Source organism: Antrostomus carolinensis, unplaced genomic scaffold (genome assembly GCF_000700745.2).
Source record: "Antrostomus carolinensis isolate BGI_N321 unplaced genomic scaffold, ASM70074v2 scaffold110, whole genome shotgun sequence".
NCBI lineage: Eukaryota > Metazoa > Chordata > Aves > Caprimulgiformes > Caprimulgidae > Antrostomus > Antrostomus carolinensis.
Window position 1 is genome coordinate 3,513 of NW_010286230.1, and position 19,846 is coordinate 23,358.

Below are 19,846 nucleotides of genomic sequence, written 5' to 3' on the forward strand. Positions count from 1 at the left end.
GTGATGACTGCGAGAATCAGAATCTACTTAGTCTTCCCACAGAAAGATCCTTTCAGAGTTCAGTTTCTCAGAGAGAAAAATGTATGTTCATACTCCAAGATGCTAGGAAAGAGAAAACTAATTGCCAACACAAATATTTCTTTTTAAATAAATATGTAAATACATTTAAAACCTTTTAGTTGCTTTATGATTCTCTTTTGGTTTACTTAAATTTTAAGGGCATGATTATGCACTGTATTTCCTACACAAAACATTGTTTTTTTCCATTACTTTTTCTGTCTTATTCCTTCTTTAAAGGACAAATGCTGTAACAGACAATCTTTTGCAGGTGTCCTATTTTTCTTGACTGTAACAAAAGCTGCTTTGGAGGTGTGTATACAATGACTGCAACCGCAGAGCGAAGGTTCATTAATCTCAGGAAACGTCTGGATCAATTGGGCTACCGGCAACCGTTGGGAGTGGAGAGTTTACCTTTGGTGGAGAAGCTTTTTAGGTATTCAAAAGGAGATTAATTAAAAACAATTAGTAATCATATAGTAGGCATTGTTTGATTCTTGACATATAAGGGAGAATGCTTAGTCTGAAGATTATTTTCAAGCAATGTTGTTTCAGAGCTAACATTCAGTTCTATGATGAAGTCAAATGGTTTTGCTTAAGTGATGAGAACATCTTAAGATTTCATTGAATTCAGTAGAATTTTTTCTACAGATCTGTGGTCTAGGAAAATTCAGCTTTTCTAACCTCATAAGAGAGCCAAGAATAGTCGCTGCTGGTATGTGCTTAAAGGATATATATATACAACTCTTATAACTGGTTGTATAAAAAATAATCCCTGTTGTCTGTACTGTGACTTAAAATACTCACAGCTCCATTTTTATGATCTCATTTGGAGAAGTTTAAATTTGCTATCTCTGCAGATTTTACAGGATACAACAGAAGAAAAAAAAATTTCTTACTATAGCTGCCATTTCATGGCTTTGATGTAATTAACATATTTATTAATTTCCATAGTAATCCAGTTATATTTGGCTAAGCATGCAAATGTAGGGATTCTGTTTCTGTTGCTCTCTAGCGTCTAGTCAGATGGAAGAACCTTAGGTACAAAGGTGTGGGGCTAAGCTGCCTTCAACATTAAGTCTCACTCTGGTGTCTAACAGATAGGCTTAATCTCTCTTATGGAGCTTCTGACCTCCATAAAAATGCTGGTAACGTTCTGGCCTTTTTAATTCTTTACTCCAACTGTCTTCTGTGGTAAGTAGTGCTACAATTTGCATAGTACTTGGAGAAGAAGTCATCTTGCCAATTTCACATATCTCACTTTATGTAGAAAAGAGAGTTTATTGAATTGTCATATGTCAATTCCTGATATGCTTTCTAAATATCTTTATTTTTATGTTTGTTCTGTCCTTATTTACTTTTTTTCAGTGAATGATTCCCATCTTTCAGTTTTTCTTACATAAATGTTCTCTTTGCCTTTCTTTGAACCCATTTGTTGTACAGTTCACATGGTCTCATGGAAAGGATTTTGTTTCCGAGGCCATAATAAATGTTTGCATCTGCAGTGTAAAGGCTGATAACGTTTCTGATATGGCTGATGCTTGTTTGTTCTAGTGACCTAGTTCGTACAACCGAGAGCTTGCGCAGTGCAAAGTTATCTGCTGGAAAAACTGAAAAAGAATTCAGCAATTATGATGCTATTTTGGAACCTTATAAAACAGAGAATGCTCAACTTACCAAGGAAAATAATGAACTACATTTAGAAATATTAAAACTGAAAGAGCAATCTGATCATCATGTTAAAGGTATTATAAAAATTATGGTGCTTTTTTTAATCCTTCCGTGCCCAAATAAAATTGCGGCCAAATCCTGATCTGCAGATTCGTTTATCTGTACTTAGAAGTGAGTGTGAGTGGTCATTGACTTTACTGCCTCTAATTAAAGCTCATGCACAGATGTTTCTTTTCTAGTTAAAAAGCTTCTGAGATCCTGTAAATTATTGTTTTAATCAAACATGAAAACGTTAGAACTTTTAATGTATATTTTCATACCTTGAAATACTATGTTTTACTTGAAAATTAAATACTTCTGTTAAATGTGTCTTTATTCTACAAAGGAGTTTTATTTGTATAACGTGTATAAATACATATTTTTGTGTATGTATATATACACATATGCATGTGTATTTGAAAGTTTCACGTTATGGAAAAAGCATAGGATTCTCTTTATGCCTATTTTGGTGCTACAAGGGAAAATAACAAGGAGTATAATATTGCTTTTTCTCTCCCTTGAAGATCTGAAAGCCTCCTTAAGGAGGGTTGAACATGAAACAACTGACTTGAAATTTCTGAATAACCAATACATACATAAAATTAAAATGCTGGAAAAAGAGAACAAAGCCAAGACTGAAAAAATTCAGCAGCTTCAGGAGAAGAATCTGCAAGCAGTGGTGCAAACACCTGGTGAGTGTAAATAATCACAGATATTTTAACTTTTCTCTGGGGTTTTTTTGGCTCGTCAGAACATAGTTTTATTTTTCCCTCTAGGAAGAGAAGTTGCTACAGTAAAATTACTATCCAACAGAATAACATTACCTTTTGAAAGTTTTGGTTCCGAATTCAGGTTTTTTTCTCTGTATGGAAAAAGTTTCATTAGCACATCACTTGTGTTTGGGACAAATTTGAATACAAACTTAGATTCAATAGAAAACAAGTTAAATTTGACTGGAAACCACTGTTAATCAATAGCTATTTTATTTTTTTTCTTTTAACGCTGCACCTAATTTAGTCAGAGGCAGATTGTTTGACACTCGAATCTTTTTGACTCTAATGATGTGTAAGTGACTTAATTCTGATTTTTGTAGTCGAGGTCTAAAAGCAGCAAGATACAAAATAAGTTTACCAATGAATATTCCAACCCTCAGAAAGTTTATAGTATTTAAAGGGCCTTTTGATAACTTAAAATGTTCTGGACGTTACTTTCAGGTCAGTTTCTTTCTACAGCCTTTCCTTTTTTTTTTTTTTTTTTTTTTTTTTTTCAAGGAAAGGGAAATAGTGAGAAGTATTTTATGAAATTTTGAAATTGTCTTTTCTTTCCAAGTCATTGAATTACCTATGTATTTGGCATCTAAGGGAAATTAATAGGTAGGTAGTGGAATAAAAATTCCTCTCTGTTTTTCCACACCTTTCTGCATTTTTCATCCTTCACTTCAAAGATTCCATGTTACACTTTTGTCTGCATTTCTGCCTACTTGCCCCTTGATCACCAGTCTTCTGGGATTTTTCTATACTATGTCATCAAATACTGTATGTTCTTATTTAATCGTGTGATGAAGACTAATTATTTCTCTAGAAATAATACTATGTTTTGCCATGTTTTTAATAAAATGTTACCGTAGAGTCATATAATGGTTTGGGTTGGAAGGGACCTTTAAAGGTCATCTAGTCCAACCTCCCTGCAATAAGTAGGGACATCTTCAAATGAGATCAGGTTGCTCAGGGCCCATCCAGCCTGACTTTGAATGTTTCCAGGGATGGGGCTTCTACCACCTCTTCGGGCAACATGTTCCAGTGTTTCACCACTCTCATTGTAAAATTTTTTTTTGTTTTATCTAGTCTAAATCCACCCTCTTTTAGTTTAAAACCATCACCCCTTGTCCTATTGCAACAGGTCTTGCTAAAAAGTTTATTCTCATATTTCTTAGAGGCTCCCTTTAAGTATTGAAAGGCTGCAATACGGTGTCGCTGAAGCCTTCTCTTCTCCAGGCTGAACAACCCCAACTCTCTCAGCCTGTCCTCATAGCAGAAGTGTTCCATCCCTCTGATCGTCTCATAGCACAAGTGTTCCATCCTTCTGGTCATTTTTGTGGCCTTCCCTCTAGACCCACTCTAGCGGGTCCATGTGTTGTTCATGCAAGCAAATAACCTACTCTGCTCTATATGCTTAGGATATAAATTCACTGAAATGACAGTAAGATAGAAGGAAAAAAACCATTACTAAACAGTGCAGTCATTAATTCAGTCATAAAATAGTTCTTAGATATGAAAACAAAATGTCTTTTGTGATGTTTTAATTTACCTAAGATAAATTACTAACAGTTTAAACAAGTTTGAGCTGTAGAATATTTAGGGTGTTAAACACTGGGGAAAATTACTGATACTGAACTTTGCGTGTTTCCCTATTACAAAACTGAACTTTGTCAAAGCTGATCCTAACCTGCAAGAATGGTGTTGTCTAGAACGTACAAATTCTATCAAGTTACTGCAGTAAGATTAAAATGGTGAAACATACCAGTTCAGAAGCTCTGGAAGAAATAGGGATGACTTTTTGTATTAAAGAAGATTCCCTTGCTTTCACTCCAAGTAATAGGCGTTTGGGTTTGGGCTTTTAGGTGGCAGAAAAAGAAGCATTCCCTTCAGGCGTCAGCGCATGCAGATAGACCAGCCTGTCCCTCCATCAGGTGTTAGTGCCTATCCAGTTCCTCAGCCAGAGGACCCTTATATCGCAGACCTTCTTCAGGTGGCTGACAATCGGTAATCTAAAGAACTTTTAAATTTAGAGGTATAGGTGTTAACTTCAAATTTGCCTCAAACAATATGGTATTTCATGATGTTTTAAGAGCACTATAGTTCTTAAATAGGATTTTGCTTAGTGATTGACAGTGCTGCCTGTGACAAAGTTGCAACGGATATATTTAATAAGCTGCTTATTTCCTTAAAGGATTTCTCTTAACATTTCTGTAGTGGTTTTACTGTTATACCTAATTTTAGATTGGGTATTCTGGAAAAAAGCTAGCTGCAATGTTTTGCATAGGAGTAAACTGATTTTTCATATTTATTTTGGAAGACTGAAGTATTCTTGATTTTTATGATACTATTTTTGTCTTGAGAAACTGTTTTATGAAAGATTCAAGTCAATTCTTTTTTCTTATTTAGAATATATCTGTCGAGAGTTTACATGGCAAGGTGTTGTTAGTGGGAGGACTGCAGGATGGCCTCTCTAAGAAGAGACCAGCGGCTACCTGTGCTGGACACAGCCAGTTCCACCTGGCTTCAAAACAAACCCACCATGGGTCCCAGCTGAGCCCATCAGCCAAGCTAGTGGCTCCCTTGTGAAAATGTATTTAGGAAAGGGTAAAAAAAAAATGCTGCACAGCAACAGTGAGAGGGAGGAGTAAGAAAAATATGAGAGAAATAACCCTATGGACAACAAGGTCAGTGAAGAAGGAGAAGGAGGGAGAAGGTGTTTCAGGCACTGGAGCAGAGATTCCCCTGCAGCCTGTGGAGAAAACTGTGATCATGCAGGTTGACCGTGTGGAGAGCACCGCATCAGAGCAGATATCCACACTGCCGCCCATGGACAACCCCATGCTGAAGCAAGTGGATATGTCCTGAAGGAAGCTGCAGCCTGTGGAGCAGGCTCCTGGCAGGAACTGCAGCTCTTGGAGAGGAGCCCCCACCACAGCAGGTTTTCTGGCAGGAGCTGTGGCCCCTGAGGGACTCGTGTTGGAGCAGTCTGTTCCTGAAGGACTGTGCTGCATGGAGATGACCCATGCTGGAGCAGTTTATGAAGGACTGTATCCCAGGGGAGGGGACCCCATGCTGGAACAGGGGAACAGTGTGAGGAGGAAGGGGCAGCGCAGCTGAAGTGTTACACAGTGTTATGGACTGACCACAGCTCCCATTCCCCATCCCTGCCGCACCACTTGGGGTAGCAGGGAGGTATAAGAGTCAGAAATGAAGCAGTGAAGCTGAGCTTGAAAAAAGCTGAGGGTGGGAGGAAGGTGTTTTTAGTTTGTCTTTGTTTCTCACTATCCCACTCTGTTTTTAACTGATGATAAATTAAGTTAATCTTCCCCAAGTTGAGTCTGTGTTGCTCGTGACAGTAACTGGTAAATTTTCATCCTGTCTCTATCTTGACCTATGAGCTTTTTCGTCTTATTTTCCCCTCAATCCTGTTGAGGAGAGGGATTGAGAGAGCAGAGTGGGCGTCTGGCAAGTAGCCAAGGTCAATGTATCTCAAACAATGGCTTCTGCATTAATGTTTTGTATGAACAAATCTATTTTTTTGTTAAATATTTATGTTCAGGAGCAAAGAGAAAATACAAATATTGAATTGTTGTGGATATGTGATCCACACAAACAATATATTGCTGCATTTCAGTAATATTGAATTGTTGTGGATATGTGATTCTTCCATGAATCCACACAAACAATATATTGCTGCATTTCAGAATTCATGAGCTTCAGTCAGAAGTAACAGAGCTACAAGAAAAACTGGAGATATCTGAACATGAAATGAAAAATTATAGCAAACAGGTGTGTTTACAGATTTTTTTTTTTAATTCTTATTTGTCTGTAGTAGCTATTGCAGTGGCCTTGGTTATAATTTGTGTTTTAACCTCATTGGGAAAAACTTGTAGGTGTTGTGAAATACAATTATTCTAACTTGCCTACGTTGAGCTATTTCTCTAATTCTTATTTGTTTGTAGTAGCTATTGCAGTGGCCTTGATTATAATTTGTGTTTTGACCTCATTGGGAAAAACTTGTAGGTATTGTGAAATACAATTCTAACTTGCCTACGTTGAGCTATTTCTCTCCTCTGCTTTTGGAGGCAGCAGCAATGATGAAATACTTGCCCATTGCTTTTGCAGATATATTTTGTGTATTAAAATTACATTAAATAGGCTAAACTTGATGATCATAAGTAGAATTTGTGTATATCTAGGGTTTTCTAGTGCAGAAGCATTAACTGGTCCAAAACAGTAATTTGATCTACAGATATTTTAGGATAATATTTTTCACTGTCTGGACTGGCTATGTTTTTTTGAATTTTCAAAGTTAACCTATGAACAACAGATTTTTACAATATTTTAGTTAGAGTGGATTGATAAGATATGTATAATCTTTAAGTGAGGGAATTACATCTATTTTTCATATGTTGTTATATCATTCAGTGTTTGGGGATTAGTAGACCACTTTTTTTTTGTTCACATATTGGCTTTCCTCTTCCAATATTCCCTGTTTTTCAGAGACTGAAGTAGTCATTGAATTAGCTGATTTAAAAGCTTTTCCCCTAAATTTAAATACTAGTCTCAGATAGTTAATTTGCAACATTAATTAACTTCACTTTAAATGAAAATTGTTGGTTTCTCTTCAAGAAAATAACTGAGTAGGAATTGTTTCAGGTTTTTTTTTCCCCCACACATTCTATTTGATTCATTTATTTTTTCTTTCAAAGAAATAACTTTTTTCAGAAAAATCCAGATTTAAAAAGATGTATTACAGATAAAAAATTACATTATTAGGTGCATATCTTTTTACTGATGCTATATAGCTGTTTGTTTGAACAAAGATTCTGTTAACAGTGTAGAAGATTCCAGATAACTTTTTTTTTTTGTTGCTTTTCCTCGAAGGTTGAGCTAAGAGACAAAGAAATAGAGCGCCTAGTGCTAGCATTGGATGGTGGGCGTTCTCATGAGGTTATCTCTCTGGAATCGAGGAGTAAAAGTAACGAGAAGCTTATCACCCATTTGAATTTGCAGGTAATGGATTTAATTACTGTTGTTTAATCACAACAAAAAATACTACCAATCTAAAAAAACCCACAAAACTTCTAGCTCTTAAAAAAAAAAAAAAAAATCACTGTTAAATATGAAATCCATCAATTTAACTTGCTTTGCTTTTTAGGTGGCAGTGTTTCTTGTCTAAGTAAATTTCTTGTTTTAAAAGTCTATTAGAATGGTTCTGGTAAAGACTTCTATGAACTCACATCTGTACATAGTAATGTTAATCTGAGAGTATTCAGAAAATTTCTGTATGATACATGTTTTTCACCAAGTTTGAGAATACTTATTGTCTTTTAATTTTTGTTTTGTTTTTTTTTGTTGTTGTTTTATTTTTTGGGGGGCAGGGGGTGGTTCATACATACCATTTATGTTTTAGGAACTAACAATGGTATATGTACTTATGATAAGGAGTAGTCCTGCAGATAATGTCATCAGATAATGGGGAATATTCGTCATTGAATTCAAATGGTCCCCACCTTTACTGCCATGTAGACTTGCAAGGAAAGGATAAGCTTAGGTTAAAGATGTTTGTGTTTACTGTGCATATTAGCATGCATTCAATATTGGTCTCAGAATGAGGATTTTTAAAAAAGTAATACCAGACAGGCTGGAGTACAGGTCAAGTAAAGCCCATCTCTGTATTTATACCATCAATTCTCTGTTTTTCCAACTGAGTTAGATGTTTTGTGTACTGATTTTGTGTGATGTACAGTGGCACAGGAGCCACGTTGCAGAGTTTATTAGCTTAGGTTCAGTGCTGCAAAAATACAGAATGAGCTGACTTGCAAGTGGTACAGTTGTGTTCAGTGATCCTGACTTAGTAAGTCATGCTGAGCACAAATTGGTTGTACAGAAAGTGAGCCCAGAGCTGCATAAAGATGGTTAAGACTATAACCAGTGCCAATATACCACTTTAATTCTCTGACAATAAGTGGATGGATATCTCTATGTAGTAGTAGTAGTCATGACTATGAGAGGGCTCAGACTTTCTTCTGTGTCTACAATAATACTTCTTCCTGGAGTTTTGAGGGAAGTTGTATGGAGATGGAAGTGGAGCACTTGTGTTATCTTGAATCTGTCAAGATACTCCAGGATCCCATTTTCCTGGGTAGTATAACTTATTATGTATATTTTAAAATTCCTACTCTACATTCTTCCAGCAGGTTTAAGTCAGAGGGAAAACCACTGGCTGTAAACTTCATCGTGATTCGTTAATGATTTCCCTCTCTCCCTTTACTGTGGAGGAAAGGTATACTAGGAAAAACAGTGTCTGTAGAGCAGGATTTCTGAGGAAGTTGTGTTTAAGGTGCTGAGATGTGTTGGGGGCAAGATAGGTTTTGGGACTCTGATCTGTAAAGCTTCATTTTCATGAAGGAGTAACAGTGAGACTAAGCCTAGCGCATACACTACAAAGGTGGAGAGACGAATGTGTCCTCGTATCTTGTGCAATTTAGGGAAACTCTGAGTACGTTGGGTCTGCCGGATAGATGCCCAGGACAGGTTTCTGTAGAGATCTCTGCTTTTCAGTACTTTGTTTTTAGAATAAACCTCGGGTTTTGGAGACTAGATAAAGTACAGTGTAGCAATGAATTCCTTTCCCTTGCACCTTTGTAAAACCTCATTTTTTTCATGTTGGTAAGCATTAAGTTCTAGAAATAGAAAATCTTGCCATTTTTAATAGGATGTCCCTTTTTTAGTAGTGTAACAATACATATTAATGTTTTAAGGAATAATATCTTTCAGGTTGAGTATCTTCAGCAAACAAAGAAAGAACTTGAAAATCGTATTCAAGACCTCTTGGACACTAAACAGAATGTGACTAGTGAAGTAGTGCATTTAAGCAATAAAAATGAAGAACTGTGTCAAGAACTGAATGAAATAGACCACTTGGCACAGCAGTTGGAAAGACACAAGGAAATTGTACTTGAGACTGCTGATAAGGAAATAGGAGAAGCAAAGGTAATCACTAACGTGTTACAGTGTGAAGGATCTGCTCGGCTCTTAGGTGGCTTTGTATCTTTAAATTGCAACAAATAACCTATCAACTTGTAAAGGAAGATTAAAAAAGATGTTTTTTCCAAGTTACTTAGTATTATACAGACTTTCTCACTATCACAGCAATTTTGTCTCTACTGTATTAGGCGAGATGAATTTAGTTAAGAGGCAATCTGTCTTCCTTCTTCTGTTAGCTTAGTATGAAATAAAAATCTGAGGTACTTAAAACTGATGATAGGTAATAGCTATTTGCAACAGTGATGCCTGTGTTTGGAAGGTTTTTTTCTGTGGGGAGTCATGCAATGATTTGTTTAAATGTTGTGCTCCAAAAGAGCATGGGTGTGTACGCCACAAATTTTTTGGGGCTTTCAGTTCATAGCAGCTTTAGTACTTAAATTTTGGCAGATTACAAGGAACCAATTATACTTCATTTCTTACAGAAATAGTTTATTTCCTTATTTTTTTTGTAACAAAGGAATTGTTGTCATTTTGATTATGTAACTTTTAACATATAGGTTAATTTTGGTTGACAGAAAGAAATTGAAAGAAAACACAGTGAAATACAGGATCTTGAAGAAACAATAACAAAACTTAAATCAGTAAGTAAAAATAACTTCAGTTCTTGTTTGTCATCCACATGATTCTTTAATTTATTCTAGAAATTAACAGTTAACAAGAGAACTTTTATAGTACCCCAAAACTCTATTGTAATGAATTAGTAATAAATGAAAGGGCTAAAGAAGCTACAACATGCTGTTGCAAAAATAAACTGAAAAAATCTCTGTAGACAGTATGGTTGACTATGTCCTTATTGCACATTTCTGTATTTCTGCTATCTGAAGTTGTAATTTCCATGACACAATTATTTTTACCACAAACGAGTTATGACATCTGGGAGGATTTTCTACATTTAGAAACTGCTTTGTCTGTTAATCAGTTTGTGACTAATTATGCAATGCTTGGCTCACTCAGAAACAAAGCTTAGTAGCCCAGATGAAAAACATCAATCTTGTCAAGTCCTTGAAGACCAAACTTTTTCCAGCATATAGCACATTGTGTATTAGTTGAGTACAGTGTTTTGTTTTAGTATTTCTAGTGGACTTGAAAATACAAAAATATTCAATTTTCAGGGCACCAGATTATAGGAAAGATAGGCCAAATTGCATATGATTAATTGCAGGGTTGGGTTGACTGACATGTTGTATTGTGATGTACTTTAACACCAACAGTGTTACTAAATGCCATTAAAAATTTTCTTTTTTCTTTTTCTTTAGTTACTACTTTTTTCTATGTTTGTATCTCACTATCCTTCTGGTTGGTTTCTTGAATTAAGCAAGGGTTAATCTTGCTTGGTTTGTTACTGATTTCAAACTGTCAAAAGTAATGCCCCTAAAGGGCACTTCTAATTTTTGTGTTAATACTTGTTACTTCAGGAGTTGTGCTCGTGTCGTAGAGAGAATGAGAGATTGAGTGAAGAACTCTTTGGAAAAGCAGATGATAAAGAGAATCTTGAACTGTTGTTGAACCAGCTTGAACAAGAGAAACAGAGGCTGACAGAAAAAACAGAGAACTTAGAAATAAAAGGTAATCAATTTTTTTTTCCCTGTATTTCTTGTACTCGCCTGTAGCACTTAATCATCATTGTTTCTTGTTTACCTGCTCCACACCCCTGTGAAGAAACTGGTTCCATGTTATCTGTAGCCCCCTCTTGGTATTGTCAGTCTGCTCTTGGTTTCCCAGCTCTTCTCCAAGCTCAGCGAGCCCAGTTCCCTCAGCCCTTCTTCACAGGGCAAGTGTTCTGCTCCCTGACCAGCTTGGAGGGCCTCCCCTGGACTCACTCAAGCTTATCAACATCTTTCTTGTACTAGAGAGGACAAAACTGAATAGAGTATTGTAAATGTGACCTGATGGGTGCTAAATAAAGGGGTAATCACATCCTTCAGTCTGTGTCTCTGTTGATGGAGCTCAATATGGTGGTTAGGCCTCTGTCGGTTCCAGAGCATGCTACTGACTCGTGTTTAGCCAACTGTCAACCAGGATTCCAACATTTTTCAGCAGATTTGCTGCCCAGACGGTTCCTGGGAGTTAGTCCATCCCAACTGCAAATGTCTTTGTGGAAATTCATTAGATGTCTTTATTTCTTTTTCTGCAGAACGAGAACTTGTCCTCGAAATAGAAAGAATGAGATTAGAATATGGTATAGCCCTGGGAGACAAATCTCCATCTCGTCTAGATGCATTTGTCAAGACTTTAGAAGACGACAGGGATTATTATAGGCGAGAATTAGAATATCTTCAGAAAATGATAAAACGAAGGCCTAGCCCAAGCCGTAGGACTCCAGAGAAGGTAAAGTTCCTACTGTCAAGACAAGCTTAAAAAATCATAACAATCCTGTAAGAACCATTTAAGGAGCTATCAAATCTACTTTCATATTAGTAGCAGTAAATGATTGTAGTAGATTTTTAAATTACATTCTTAACATAAAAAATTAACTGAGAGAAACTCCAATGAACTTGCATTTTATTTTCCTAGTCACATTTTACAGTAGCGTATTGATTAATTATTGATTGGTTTGAAATAAATAGAAATAGATGATAAATAGAAAAAGGTTAAAATCTTATTGTTAGCCATTTTGCTTTTTCTTCTTAACAGTTAGTTCTTATTGTTTAAATTACACCACCAATGCCAGGCTTTTTATTGCAATTAAAATTCATTTTATATGTGTTTTTAATGTTTTTCATGTATTACTAATAGTGTGAGTTCTTTCTTTTTTATGTTAATTATCCAATTATATTTTAATTAGTATATTTTAACATAAATTTTATTAATCACTTTGCAGAGTGAAGATCTCAGATTGATCACCAGAGAAAGAGATGAGCTACGGTCCATGTTAGACAGATTTGAAAAACACATGATAGAAATTCAATCCAACGTCAAATTATTGACTGCAGAAAGAGATAGATTAAATGTTCTTTATGAGCAGGTAAGATTTGATAATTTATAATAGGCATTAAAATAACTTATTAACACTTGTGCTGTTGCTTATTTATTGCTCTATAATAGATCTTGAGGAGTGTAGACCTACTAGAACACAACCAAAAATAATAAAAGATATAACTGTTTTTCTTACTTAATGAAGTTATATATTCCAAAGTTGGTGTATTAACTTCAAAGCCATTATAGCTTACTGTACTGGCATTTGGAAATGAGAAGATCGGGAAAAAATAGCAATAGAATGCATGAGAAAGTTGGGTAAGAATACAGGCTAGAAAACAAGGAAGAAGTAGTACTTAACAGAGTAGAAAGCAGAGTGAAGTTAGGCTATACTTGGAACAGTAAAAGGATGATGAGTATGTTGGCAGCATAAGTTGTCATGCCACTGCGTGATTTAGGGAATATATTTTAGCTATCTAGGGAAAAATAAGACTACAATAGCACTGGCATTAACAACATTGAAACTTTCTTTTTCGTTTGTGTATACACTGTATTAATTGCAATCCACGTATGCTAACAAACGATAATCTTTTAAAGTCTCAGAGTGAATTGAACAGAATGAGAAGAGAAGCAAAACATAATTTAGTTTCTCAAAGTCATGTGGAAGAAGAAAGAGACATTGCACTGATTGACTTTAGAAAACTACTGGCAGAAAAAGAAAGCCTCAGAGAAAAATTAAAGGTGAGCTTTTATAGCTTCATTGCTTATAGTGAGGTGGCATGTAGGGAAGGCTTATACAATAATGCTGTGTTTGTGTCTGACTGTCTGTCAGTTCCCCTTTTCAATAACTTTTGAACTTATCTGATTTCAAACTCACTTGAGAGAGCTCAATGAATTGTCTAAATTATCCTTGCAAACTCAGTTCCTAGGTGGGGATAGAGGGAGAGTAACATGCTTTAAATGTCTGAGGGCAAGCATGGCATCACCTTGTGTGAAGAATCTAGATAGAAAGCCCCAGCCGCAGGGTGTTTTTGTGTGTATGCACTACTTAGAAGATGCTTGTGTGTCACATATGGTTCTTATCCCACAAAGTGGGGACTTTATGGACTTTTTGATATTAACTAATCTTTGGTTATTGTTGCATTTTGTAGCAGGGTATATTTTAAAAGGCATATAACTGAAATAACAAACATTCATATCATTCCAAGTTTCGTTATTTTTAACCTTTAAGAAATATTTGTTAATGCAATAATTTTCCTGTTACTTGGACCTTTTGATGTCTGGTATTAATGTGCAATAATGTTTTATTTGGTTGTAGTCAAGAGGGTATGATTTCAGGGGGGTTTTCCTGACTTCTTTATTGGGTCATTAACATAGTGTAGACAGGTTCTGAAAGTTCAGAAATTTAAAATCATATTACTGGGCTGATCCAAAGACAACGTATGTCAAGATTGACTGTACGATGAATGTTTCCTTAGTTTGATTTACTACCACAAAAATAGAGAACTGTAGTGTATCAGAAATGCAGTGGCAGTAACTCTGACCTCTTTGCTTAAAGCCTGTGCATGCAGTGGAAGAGATGTGCTTCCAGCTCCATCCTTTCTTCTTGTAGGTGGCTACCAACATTTTGTATGTGTGCTACTTTGAAATATCTGCACAAAAACACTTACCTTGGGCATTTCTAGGAAGTTTGAGAGTTTGTTTAATAATTTCATTGCAATTATGCACAGAAGTCAGAGAACAGACAACTCATTTAAATAAAATTTCTTCAAAGACTTGGAGAAAGACCAGTTAGCTTTGTTATGCCTTACATTTCATATTAATGATAATTTAATACATTAATTTCAAACAGCTTAGGGCACTGAGCTATATATGCTTGCAGTCTTTCATATTGCCCTGTAGCTCAGTAATCTTTCTAAACAACTCACAAATATTAATTTGGTTAGGACCAAATATAAATATACTTTTTATTTAAGACGACAACAAAACCCAACACAACCGAAAACCAAAACCAAACTCAGTGATGTTCTATTAAACTACAGTGGTATATTTTCAGCTAATGCCGGGTAGTTTTATAGAGAGAACTTTGCATTTGGTCATTCATCTAAGAATGTACAGCGATGTTTTCTTAAACATTAAGCTTCAATTTCTATGGTTAAATCTAAAAATCTGTATCTTATTACATGTAATTCTATATTTCTATCTCAGATTCAACAAGAAGCAGCTAACCTTGAAAAGTCAAAGATGCAGCATGATATTTCAGAACTGGAGAATAATATTCAAGGAGTAAGTTGCATTTTTAGGAAGTAAGCTTTTATTACTTCTAAAATAGGGTAGACTTTTCAAGCAATTAATTTCGTTAACTGTTTTCAACTTAAATTTATTTAAAAGCCAAGTTGTGATAGCTTTCTACAATAACAGGTTTGGTTATTTTTTTTAAATTGCAGTTTGAGATGGAAAGGTGTGAACTGAAGACTACAGTCTCTATCCTGAAAGAAAGAATAAACTCTTTGGAAAATGAATTAAAATTGAAGTCCAGTAAACTTGCCCAGACATCTGATGATTCTTCTCAATTTAAAGCTGAGATTTGCTCACTTCAGTAAGTCTAATACAAAATGTGGTGGTGTTTCACAGATGCTAACATAATTTTGTTTGTTCCATGACTGTACAGCAGAGTTGAGTTCCTGGGAAAGACCATAAAATATTTTCAAAATCACTTTTTGTCTTAAGGAGAAGTAAATATGAGTAAAGAAAGTGCTGTGGTGGCTTTTCATAGCAAGCTCCTCCTGAACTTACTTGATGACCAGATATACTGATAATTTTTATGGCTAACTGTGAATGAAAATTTTCTCCTCCTTCTAGAATTGTTTCCTGTGATAATTTATAAGCAATAACATTCCATTTTATTGCTTATAAATGTAGCAGAACAGAAAATTCTAAAAGGACTTCCAAATGCTGTTAAAAGGAAGACAGATGCCTTTGCAAACTGCAGCAGTAGGACCAAATTATGCCAGTTTTACTGTTGTCAGTAATACTGAAGATTTTATGCCAAACATTAGGCATTGATATTCCACAATGAAGTGGTTCATGGAGAGTCATTCTGTAATTCTACTTGAGCTGTTTTTCTTGTGTCACTCTCTTTCATATGCTGATAGTATCACACACATACTACAGTTTTGAGAGTTGACATCTTATGGTCCATAGACACAGTCTGTTGGGATTTGACCAGCTTGCTCAGATCTGGAAGATCAAGTATTCCCATGTATTTTTAAAGCCTATTTAAACTTGCAGGATTGGTGTTTTAGAAAAGTGCTCCCATCAGCTATCTAAATGTGATAGAACAAGAAGAAAGCTTAGAGAAAGTGGGAATAGAGTATTGAATAAATCTGGGCAGAAATTTGGGAATCTGGTATTTGGGTTAGGTGGAAATGAGAGCCTTTGATGTAAGAGGTCACAGGATAGGTTATGCAGTAGATGAGATCTTTTGGGTGTTTTATAAGAGAAACCACGGTCTGTGGCTCACACCCCACATCCCACACACACCTGAACAGTACTATGCTGCACTCTGTAACAGTACAATAGCAGGACGGATAACTATGAAGAACTGAAGCTGAGAAGCAGGCCTTGGAGTTCATCTAAGTCTCCCAGTTGCACAAAGAAGGTTGTTTGTAAAACAACTAGTATATTTGTTGGTAAAATTGTGACAACATTCATAAAAGTTAAATATCTTGTTAGATTCCTTATAATTTTAGTAGAAAGCATTAATATTATACAAAGGAGGAGGTAACAGGTAGGGCTGCAGTCATTTCAGCATTTGGTTCTACTTTGTGCACGGTGACAATTTGTTATAGCTGTGTTTGTCTGCAAACACGCTGTATTCCAGATTTATGTTTTTTAAAAAAATCAAAAGTTTCTCTGGCTTTTGTGGGATCCCACTTCAGAGGGATTTTTATTTCCTGACCTGTTTTGTAAATAATCCATTTAATTATTGGAGTTTCATTTTGCATTTTTTTTCCAAGGTCACTGATATTTCTTGCTAAGCAAAAGAACTATGGAGGTAGATGGTTTTATGTGTCTTTCAGGCTCTGTATTTCTTAAAGTAGGATCATAACTGTAGCTGTCATTTTGGTTGCTTCTTAAAGTGTGATGTGGCTGATAATCACTGCTATGACCTACGTATCAAAATCATTATAAAGCCAAGAGTCAAAAGGCACAAGTAACAAGAGTTACATGCTGGAGAGTAACAGAAATCAGAGGAAGTGAATATTTCAGATTATCATGGTGGTTCCACTGAGGTTCCATGACTCCATTTTGGAATGGTGTTGAGGTGGGCTTGTTGCAGACATCCAGAACAACCAACTGGCCTCAGGTATCCTTAATTGTCCTCTCACTCCCAGAGTGGGAGGGAGAAGACTGGTTAGTATGACACAACCCTGTGCTGCTAGTCGGTATTACACATCTGTCATGAGGTTACTCTGGAACTGTTCCAGCACTTCAAGCAGCTTAAGAGCCGTAAGTTGATGACCCTGAATAGAACCCCAACTTCTTTCAACTGTATACTGATTTTCCAGGCTCTTAAACGACCAACTTCAGAGGTCTGTTGAAGATTTGCAGCACCGATTGTCCCTCAAAAAGGACGAACTGCAGTCAGCTCAAGAAGAAATTGTAAAGCTAGAGGAGAAAATAGGTAATCACTAGTTATTTTTATGCTTATTTCCTGTTTTTAAAATAGAAAGTACTTATTGTTTTATTTATAGACAGGTTAAACCAGAGGAGCACTTCACAGGATGAAACAGTCAATATGCTTAGAAGTACTATTACTGTTTTGGACAAAGAAAAGGACAGTCTTCAAGAAACCGTGGATGAAAAAACAGAAAGAATTGCATGCTTAGATGACAACTTAGCTAACAAGGTTTGTGGAGTAAAAGTATGATTTTACAGTCCATCTGAGGATTTTTAAAGCAGTTACATTTTGGGGAGCCGTTTTGCCTTGATGACGAAGCCTGTGCAGAACTCTAGGCGTCAGTCACATAAACACTATGTTTGCATACTCAATAGCATTTTAATTATGATTGTTAGTGTATTCCCCAAACACTCCAAGAAAATAAAGAAGTATTTTTTGCATTTTGCACTTGGAGTTATTTATCGTCATATAAGATTCTAGCCTGAGATGAGAGAATCTGTAGCTAAATTCCATCTTTTTTGATGACAAGGCAATCCTTTCTCAGTAAAGACACTTGGAAATTTGAATGTGCAAAGATCCAGTTATATATTGCTGAAGGGTTAAAATAAATGTTTAAATGTAAAGTTCTTTAACTTGAAGTATCCCGTTATGTTGCAATATAGTAATACCTAATACAACTTTTGCTTTTATTTTTGTAGGAAAAAACAATTACTCATTTACGTCTAACTCTCTCTGAGCTGGAGTCCTCAAAAGAGTAAGGAAAGACTAGGATGCCTTCTTCAGTGGTTTTATTTTATCAAGTGGTTCTAAAGTTAAAGTAGATGGCTATTTTAGTTATTGTGGTGAAATGGAGTTAGTTCTGTTCAAGTCAAGTAGAGGAGTGTACTGTGTTGGGAAAGAAATCACCTCCTTGTACACAACAAGGGAGGTGATTCTGCCCCTCTTCTGGTGAGACCCCACCTGGAGTACTGTATCCAGCTGAGGTGTCCTCAGTGCAAGACCTGTTGGAGTGAATCCAGAGGGAGGGCCACAAAAATGGTCAGAGAGTTGGAACACCTCTGCTATGAGGACAGGCTGAGAGAGTTGGGGTTGTTCAGCCTGGAGAAGAGAAGGCTTCAGCGACACCGTATTGCAGCCTTTCAATACTTAAAGGGGCCTCTAAGAAATATGAGAATAAACTTTTTAGCAAGACCTGTTGCGATAGGACAAGGGGTGATGGTTTTAAACTAAAAGAGGGTGGATTTAGACTAGAAATAAGGAAGAAATTTTTTACAATGAGGGTGTTGAAACACTGGAACATGTTGCCCAGAGAGGTGGTAGAAGCCCCATCCCTGGAAACATTCCAAGTCAGGCTGAATGGGCTCTGAGTGAGCTCATGTAGTTGAAAATGTCCCTGCTCACTGCAGAGGAGTTGAGCAGATGACCTTTAAAGGTCCTTTCCAACCCAAACTATACTATGATACTATAACTTTTGAAGAGACTTCCCCTTCAATTATATTGCAGACTGATAAGATGCTGTTAAGACAGCTGTTAACCATTGTTTGTGTTTATTTTCCTAATTGGTAACATTTCTCAATTCTTAGTTAAGAATTTTAGTATTTTAAGTAGTCCACTAGATATTATTAGGTTGACTCAGGTAAAACTCAGAGCTGAACTCTTAATTATTGGCAAGCTAATTCTTCCAAGCCTAAGCTGCCAGTACAGTCTTAATTAAAATATATTTAGGTAGTTTTTAGCTGAGCTTCATCTGATCTTTCCTTCTTACCGCTTTTTAAGCATGACTTTTTAAAACTATAGCTTTTTAAAAGAAAATAGTTAAACACCACATTTAGGTAGTTTTTAGCTGGGCTTCATCTGATCTTTCCTTCTTACCTCTTTTTAAGCATGACTTTTTAAAACGATAGCTTTTTAAAAGAAAATAGTTAAACACCAATATTTAAATATCTGAAGACCAATCTAAGTGAATTTTTGGTACATTGATGCATGAAATCTCTGTGGCAAAAAACTAATGCAAAAGTTTACTTAAATTCACATGTATTTATATTTCTACTTTTTTATTTAATCTCTTCCTTACTCTTTGATTGTTGACTTTCAAGTGTAAGCTATCTGTCTTTTTCCTTTATGGTTTATAAATTATGCAGTGACTAACATATTGTAACCACTACCAGACAGATAAACATAAGTATCTGTAATTGCTGTTTGCGTAATAAGATACATCTTACCACATACAGCTTCAAAGTTGAGGATTAATTCCATTTTATTTGTGCATATTGACATTTTACAACCTTAGCTTATGTTTAGATTTAGACTCAATTTGTCAGCCTTTGGCGGAGAGCACGAATTTTACCTTTTTTTAAAAAAAAAAAAAAAACAAACCAAACTTCTACATATCCAAAAATCCACGTCTGCTCATTTTCAGCAGTATGTGGTATAGTATAAGAAGGGGCAACTTAAATACGATTTTCACTTGATAGCCAGATGAAGGACATGCTGAGCACCAGAGACCGTGAGATATCTAGCTTACATCGCCAGCTTGATACGTCCCACACAGAGCTTGCAGAAACAGGAAGAGTAAAGGAAATGGCTCTGAAAGAAAACAGACGACTGCAAGATGACCTAGCTACAATGGCCAGAGAAAACCAGGTACGAAGGCAGTACGTAATACTGA

At 35.9% G+C, this 19,846-nt stretch overlaps 1 protein-coding gene across 1 annotated transcript in view; it reads left to right on the top strand.

The window, feature by feature from the left end:
- Positions 1–380: 380 nt before the first annotated feature.
- The window catches only part of CEP135 (centrosomal protein 135), a 33,423-nt gene continuing 13,957 nt past the window's right edge, over positions 381–19,846 (top strand). Inside the window, exons 1-18 of the mRNA XM_010166822.1 lie at positions 381–493; positions 1,612–1,802; positions 2,292–2,459; positions 4,388–4,529; positions 6,230–6,314; positions 7,413–7,541; positions 9,309–9,524; positions 10,094–10,159; positions 10,994–11,144; positions 11,713–11,911; positions 12,402–12,543; positions 13,092–13,235; positions 14,703–14,780; positions 14,942–15,093; positions 17,066–17,181; positions 17,252–17,406; positions 17,877–17,932; positions 19,653–19,821. Of these exons, the coding sequence (XP_010165124.1) occupies positions 381–493; positions 1,612–1,802; positions 2,292–2,459; positions 4,388–4,529; positions 6,230–6,314; positions 7,413–7,541; positions 9,309–9,524; positions 10,094–10,159; positions 10,994–11,144; positions 11,713–11,911; positions 12,402–12,543; positions 13,092–13,235; positions 14,703–14,780; positions 14,942–15,093; positions 17,066–17,181; positions 17,252–17,406; positions 17,877–17,932; positions 19,653–19,821 (2,472 nt within the window). The remainder of the gene's footprint in view (positions 494–1,611; positions 1,803–2,291; positions 2,460–4,387; positions 4,530–6,229; positions 6,315–7,412; positions 7,542–9,308; positions 9,525–10,093; positions 10,160–10,993; positions 11,145–11,712; positions 11,912–12,401; positions 12,544–13,091; positions 13,236–14,702; positions 14,781–14,941; positions 15,094–17,065; positions 17,182–17,251; positions 17,407–17,876; positions 17,933–19,652; positions 19,822–19,846) is intronic.